Source organism: Hyposmocoma kahamanoa, unplaced genomic scaffold (genome assembly GCF_003589595.1).
Source record: "Hyposmocoma kahamanoa isolate Upper Pololo Valley unplaced genomic scaffold, ASM358959v1 86581, whole genome shotgun sequence".
NCBI classification, from domain to species: domain Eukaryota; kingdom Metazoa; phylum Arthropoda; class Insecta; order Lepidoptera; family Cosmopterigidae; genus Hyposmocoma; species Hyposmocoma kahamanoa.
Genome location: NW_020654338.1, coordinates 3,171 through 10,268, shown reverse-complemented (window position 1 = coordinate 10,268; position 7,098 = coordinate 3,171). Strand labels below are relative to the sequence as shown.

Genomic DNA, 7,098 nt, shown 5'->3' with positions numbered 1-7,098 from the left:
TTAGTAGCCTTCAGTGAAACATGGCTTAAGATATCAGTATCTAATTTTGAATTTACTATTTTATGTCGGTTGAATTCATTAATAACATTTAATAGATAAATTTAAAAAAAAAATGGTATGACTATGCATATGTTCGACTAATTTACATGCAATGAACGATAATAATATTATTTAAAAATATTTATATAAACCAGACAATATTCTCAGTTACACCCCTTACGCTGGCTCGCCGTCCGCTCCGTCTCTAACTAATAAGAAGAAGAAAGGAAAAAACAGATAACTTCACATAGTTTAAGATAACATTCTTCCCGTTTACTCATACGAAGTTGTCCTGTTACAAGAAGGAGTTACACTTAGAATAATAACGCATAGAATGATAGTTTCATATCAAACGAACTGTCACAAGTGAGGCAAAAATCAAATTCATGTAGGCTAGTTTTAGTAGTAGGTTAATTTTCGGTTTTAGTGAATATTTATGTAAAAATACAAGTTGAAACGCGTTACTTCCTTGTGGAATGTGATGTTAGTATCTATTTTATGTTTGTCTGACGTATTTCGTCATTTTTAGCTAAAATTCTTGATCTGTTCCCGGTGCAAGTTGACCTTGAGCACTGACGGCCCGCCCGCTCGTGTAGGCCCTTTGGGAGCGCTTCAATTTGCCTCACTTAGCGTGTGCGGGCTAGGTTTCTATGCGTTATTATTCTAAGGAGTTTCATTACTTTTTGTCGCTCTAATAATTCTCTTTTCGTGTGCGTCTTAACTAAGTGTTGAGAACTGCTGTTTGTTATTTGCCGCCATTACGCCAATCGTACCATACGGTTCTTGAACACATCATAGAGAGCTTATAATATGTGTATAGATAAAGCAGTGTAATTAATTTAACTGTAAATTATTAGGCATTAAAACACTCGAATGATGTTTTTGTGCATCGAACCGAAACCCAACACTCGTACTTAAATGCCTTTCATTATATAACAGTCACATAATAATAATAATAATAATAATAATAACGCACACACTCAACATAGCCCCGCACTATGGAAACCCTGTGTCGCGGGTGCCATGGACACACACATAGACAACCACAAATCACACCCAAACTCGCGAGAGAAATAAATGTAGGCCATACAAATATTTCTCCCGGCCCGGGAATCGAACCCGGGGACCTCTGCGTGGCAGTCCGGTATGGTAACCGTTTGGCCACGGAGGCAGTTATCAGTACATAGACTACTATATATATAAATAACAAAAATAAAAACGTTTAATTATGTCAACTTAAAAATATAAGCTATACACTGCGTTTCTCTGTTCGACCTTTGTATTAATAATTCATCATCATCACAATTTCAGACAAAAGACGTCCACAGCTGAACATAGGCCATATTTCTGTGAAATTTTATGACTGTCCTATTGAAGCATAAAAAAGTTATTAACTAATTTCATTCATAGAATCTTTGAATCTCTGCTGAAAAGTTGTCACTTTGCATATGTGTCCTTATTACGCCTCTGATGCTGCAATCGAGACAGTCTGCAGACTACCCGACTCTTCAACTACTTAGAAACAAAACGTGATCTGTAAACCCCTATAAGCGTTTTTGTTAAATCTTATTTAGTTTCAGTTTTATTATTACTCCAAATAAGTTATGACACTTACAATCGATGCATGTATAGGTAAATGTATATTTACGAGGCCCATATTTATGTGAAACAAAATCTAAGCAACTTTTAATATGAATTAAAACCTTTGATTCGGCCGGATATGAACCGATGTCTTCTAGCATACCGTGCCAGATACTGTACCAACTAAGCCACGGAACGAACCAGCGGACATTACGAATTTTTCTATGTGTTTGTTGTATTGCTTTGTTTTCCTTACATAACCCTATGCAAGCATATTTAAAATTTCAATACTCGTTCGATTGCGATTTAAATGCTCGATTTAATAATCGATTACTAAACTTTAATTTATAATAATTAACTACAGTTTTCAGCTAATAAATAATATATAATGTGTTCTTAAAAATGAGGTCACAACTGCGTCCTGTGTCAGGACCAGGGATGGGTATCGATTATTGGAAATAATCGACGTATTTGTGGATAATCAATTTTTTTTTTAGTCGATATCATATGGTTCGATTAATCGGATAACCGATGATTTCATACCGATTTCTGCTAAAAAAATAAATCCTTATTTCATAAAAATGTTTTATAAACATGTTAAAATTTGGAAAGCAAAACAACCGCTTATAAATCCAAATGTTCATGTTATTTAGTCGATTTTTGAAAAGTGAGACTTGGGCGCATAATCTACCTTGGCACCAGAAAGAAGATTTACTTAAGCTTATCACAAAATTTGTCTCCACCGCCTTAGAAAAACTTATAATTAATATTGGTGTCTATTTTAAACTACTATATTGTTGTAATTTATGTCATTTGAAATAAGGCGGGAAATGAGGGGTATGTTACGAGGTTCCTATGCAAGCCGCCTGAGCCGCTATCTGTGTTATCGAGGTTATTCTAGAAACCCAAGTACTATTAGATTAGACTTAATGGAGTATTGTCAAGCTTTCTTCATACCCTACCTAATTTTTTTGACTTTAGAAATCAGGTAAACAAAGACGCAGTTTTATTATGAAAACTAATGCGGTTATCACACATTATAGTATAACAGTAACGGGACTTACTCGCGTAGTATTTTAGTTGGAAGCGGTCCGACTAGTTTCAACCATAATCGATGGTCTTCATCAGGAGTTGAGTGCACGTTCGATACTGCGTCACGTCTAGCACTGCGCGCTGCGGCTCTCTGCGCGCGCGCCGATGACGCAGTCCGCAGTGGGGAACTCGGGGGGCTGTTAAACGTATCAGCGTACCAGGACGCGCGTCCTGGAACTCTTATTTTTGCTACTTCTGTCCGTAGAATTGTTGTCGGGAACAGTCCAGCACACAGAGCTCACCACGTCGTTACTACTAACATCTGCAGCTGCATACCGAGGGCCATGAAAACACGGCTTCCAGGTCGGTGGCAAGCGCCAGCCTCCGTCTCTATTAAAATTTGGTCGCCTACTTATTTCAATAGCCTCTCGGATTTTGCGAGGCACAGAATACTTCCCCCGCGCTAAAACCTTAGCGTTGTCAAAACGAATGTAGTGACCAGTACTAGACGTGACGCGGTCGCGAACGTTGCACTCAACCCCTGATGAAGACCATCGATTATGGTTGAAACTAGTCGGATCGCTTCCGACTAAAATACCACACAAAGAAGTAGTGTTTGTAATCCGTAAGAGATGAAAGTGACGTTATAAAATTTGACTTACACAGTTAAAAATTCGCCAACAAGGATATGACGTAATGCGATCCATTGAAATATTTATATTTTGTCGATTAATCGATTTTTTAAGGCACGTTTAATCGGTATATCGATTGTTTTGTCAAAAAAATAATCGATGTCAATAATCGATGTTTTGTTGGTCGATACCCATCCCTAGTAGAAATAGGAAGATATAGGAAACAGGACTGCGTCCGAATAGCTTTTCAATTGTACTGCGATTGCAATTTTGCAATAAAGGTCGTGTGACCTCACGAATTAACTCACCTATTCCAGGTCTAACCACACAGATAGGCAAATGGGCACCCATAGTCCTGACTATTTCTTCAGCCACTGCTTTCGTGAACGTGTACGTGTTGGGCCAATCCTTTAAAATGCTGTGAACAGAAGTATGCCATCGTTAAAAACTCTGACAAAAACTTGTGTATTCTTTCCGTCTGGTGTGATTGTGGACGAACGCACGAGTATCTTGAAAATTTTTAAGATGCGTCTTCAACTCTTATTGGAGCCCTTCAATATCTTAACATTCAACCAAATTGTTTTCGGTTTTTCAAAGTCACGTTTTCTGAGTTTATATATTTACTGACACGAACACTAACAGCATGTGTACCTTTAGACTTTAATCGTGCACGTTATAAACTTCCGATTAGAGTTTCGTTATAAAAGTTGCGGAAGCAGAAACGGGAACATATGGGAAAAAGCGTGCGGAACTTCCGCAGTTGCAAAAGCAGAAGCAGAGGTCTGTTGCATCACTAATGTGTTGCGATCAGGTTGACCTGTTACATGGCGAGAATAATAAGTTCATCAAGGTCATTGAGGACACAATTTATGGGTTCACATAAACTACAAACTTAACAAGATACTGTGTTTCAAAATACAGCTAACGTCATCCGCCAAAAGCGGTGGGCGATGGAAATAATTGTTTGTTGACAGGTTTTTTTTAATCTTTACTTACGATGGCGTCATATCGTGCAGTATATTCGATTCGATGTTTTCACTCATCTCGATTAGGAGCTTAGGAGCTATGGGGGTATCGTAGAAAGCCTCGGCGATATCGGTCCCGCGCCTAGATAGTGTTGCGTGAGAGAATGCAGTTGATACGTGAACTATGGATCTGTGAAACAGGTAGTTAAAATAGTGATTGTTGTGTTTATTATTATTATTATCAATAATATTTCCTTATCTAGACAGAAACGTCACACTTCACTGTAAGGCCCTGACTTCCGAGCTAGGTTCAATGATCTGTGTTACGGAAATCAGTGTCTTCTCTCATAATTAGTTACACTTGCGTAGAAGAACGCAAGTCACCGACATAGCTCAAAGGATTAGCAAGTTAAAGTGGCAGTGGGCAGGGAACATAGCTCGTAGAACTGACGGCCGTTGAGGCAGAAAGGTTCTCGAATGTAGACCACGAATCGAAAGGCGTTCAGTGGGACGGCCCCCTACTTGATGGACAGATGACCTGGTAAGGGCGGCGGGAAATCGATGGATGCACGTTGCGTCCGATCGGCTGGTCTGGAAATATATCGGGGAGGCCTATGATCAGCAGTGGACGACTTCCAGCTGACATGATGATGATGATGATGGGTTTATATATCTGCTGTTAATGTAATATTTATTAATATGGGTGCGTGTGTGTGTGTGAGTGTGTTAGTGTGTGTGCGTATTAAATAACGTTCTTACAAAAAACACCCGATACACTATAAGGATATTGTGTAAAGAATGTGCTAATTCCATTGACTTACAAATAAATGGACGACGGGTCTAATACAAAAACCACGAAAAAAATGTCCCAAGTCAACCTATTTAAACGTAGTGACATGTAAAGGAATATGAAAAAGCTAAAACGTTGAATTTAAATTGTAATGTCATCGCAGTACTGTCTAATTTTGCTTGCTTCGCTGTCAGTCGGACAAACGAAGACTAAAGCGTGAATGACGCTCTGTATACGAATTTAACGCCCTATAAGTTCGGACACTTTTTGCGCGGACCCGACGTTCATATAATTGTAAGTCAATGGCTAATTCGTTATAATTATTAGTAGGTACAAAGATCGCTACAAAGATAAGAAACACTTTGTTGAGTGTGTGCGTTATTATTATTATTATTATTATTATTATTACTTAGATAAAACGAATTTTTCCATGTGCTTGCTTTGTCGGATCTTTGTATTTGGTTTTCACCGACTTTTTAGCCGTAGCGCCATCTATGACAAATCTATGAAAGTATTTTTAACAAATTAGTGGAGTAATTTCAGAAAAATAATTGAATATCAATTCAACTGTACTTTACCCGATTCCTTTCTTTTTTCCGAAGGCAGTATAGATATCATTATTACACACACTACACTATGCACTACCATGATATTCATAAACGTTTTGTGAAAATAGTCATTCATTTAATTCATTTAATTCATTTAATTCATTTAATCCTTTGTGATACACAGGTTATAAAGGTTCATTACATATTTAGTTAGTGTCACTGTGATCCGCCCAGCGGCATACAAAGTTTATTCGCCTAGCGGCGTACAAAGTTTATACATTTGTCATAAAAATAATTAAAAGTTCAAATAATTGATTAATTGATGAAATAAAAATTATATAAGGAATAAGTCAAATCAACATTCTAATATAAAATAATAATAAAAAGCAATTATAGTTAAATTTATACATCGTAAGTCAAATTAATTCTTGCACATTTTGCTCAGTCTGATTTTATATAATCAGTCAAATAATCATTAATATTATAGTAACATTGAGTAACCAATAAATTAAACAACTTAATTTTGAATAGACTGTAGTTTAGTGTCTTTATGGTCTCTGGTAATTTATTAAATAATTTGGGTCCCAAAACAAATACTGTGTTATTGTAGAATTGCAAGTTTGGTAGTTGTTTGGGCCGTATTACAAGGTTATTTCGTGCTTTCCTAGGATAACTGGTTTGTACCGAAGAGAATTTGTCTGGATTTTGTTTAACAAAAATACATGCTTCATAGATGAATAGTCCACTAGTTCGTTGTTATTATTAATACAAATATTTATCAATACTTATCAATATATATCAATACTTATAAACTAGCAAGTTCTCTAGCAAGTAAATATCGAGTAAGAATAAAGAAAAAATCTTTCGATTTGAACCAGTGTCTGTTGCCTCACCGTGTTTAGCTTACCTAATGTTCTTGCACGCTTTTCCCAACCGAATCATCTCTCGTGTCCCCCTGACATTCGTGAAGACAGCCTGTTTGAGAGTCTCATCGAAGTTAACGGTCGCTGCCACGTGGATTATTATATCCACCTGAAAATTAAACACATTTCGGAATTTTTTATCACTAAATAAGTTTTTGCGAATAACGAATTTGACTTCCGTCTCACTGTCACCCGATGGAAAGTGATGATGACGTCGACTCGAGCATGCACACCTATTTATGTATACAATCTTTTATAATAGCAAGTATCAGGACGTAACTGTGAGTCCCACGTGCCTATAATTTCACCAAATCAAATAATGCCTATTCACTCTCGCCTTGAAAAGGTCCAACTAACAGCGCTTAGGGAAAAACCCCGCAGAATACCACTCTATAGTCGTTCGCCTTATAAATGTGACAGCCTAATGTTTCGTGCGCATCCTTGGAATATCCTCAACCTAAGCAGGCAACTTTACGGCGGTGTCCAAGACTGCAGCTTCAGTCTAATACGCTCTAATCACTTTTAACTGCTTGTTGGTCTTCAACTGAATCCAAGATGGCTAGTTGGTATTTAGCAGAACCATTCCAT

At 37.3% G+C, this 7,098-nt stretch overlaps 1 protein-coding gene across 1 annotated transcript; it reads right to left on the bottom strand.

The window, feature by feature from the left end:
- Window positions 1-3,592: 3,592 nt before the first annotated feature.
- On the bottom strand, window positions 3,593-6,722 carry LOC113234992 (fatty acyl-CoA reductase wat-like; the record flags this gene model as incomplete). Its single annotated transcript, XM_026470512.1, has 3 exons — window positions 6,495-6,722; window positions 4,281-4,439; window positions 3,593-3,702 (listed from the first exon to the last, which is right to left on the bottom strand). Coding segments are annotated over exons 1-3 (304 nt in total), but the record flags the coding sequence as incomplete, so codon positions are not given.
- Between the last annotated feature and the right edge of the window lie 376 nt (window positions 6,723-7,098).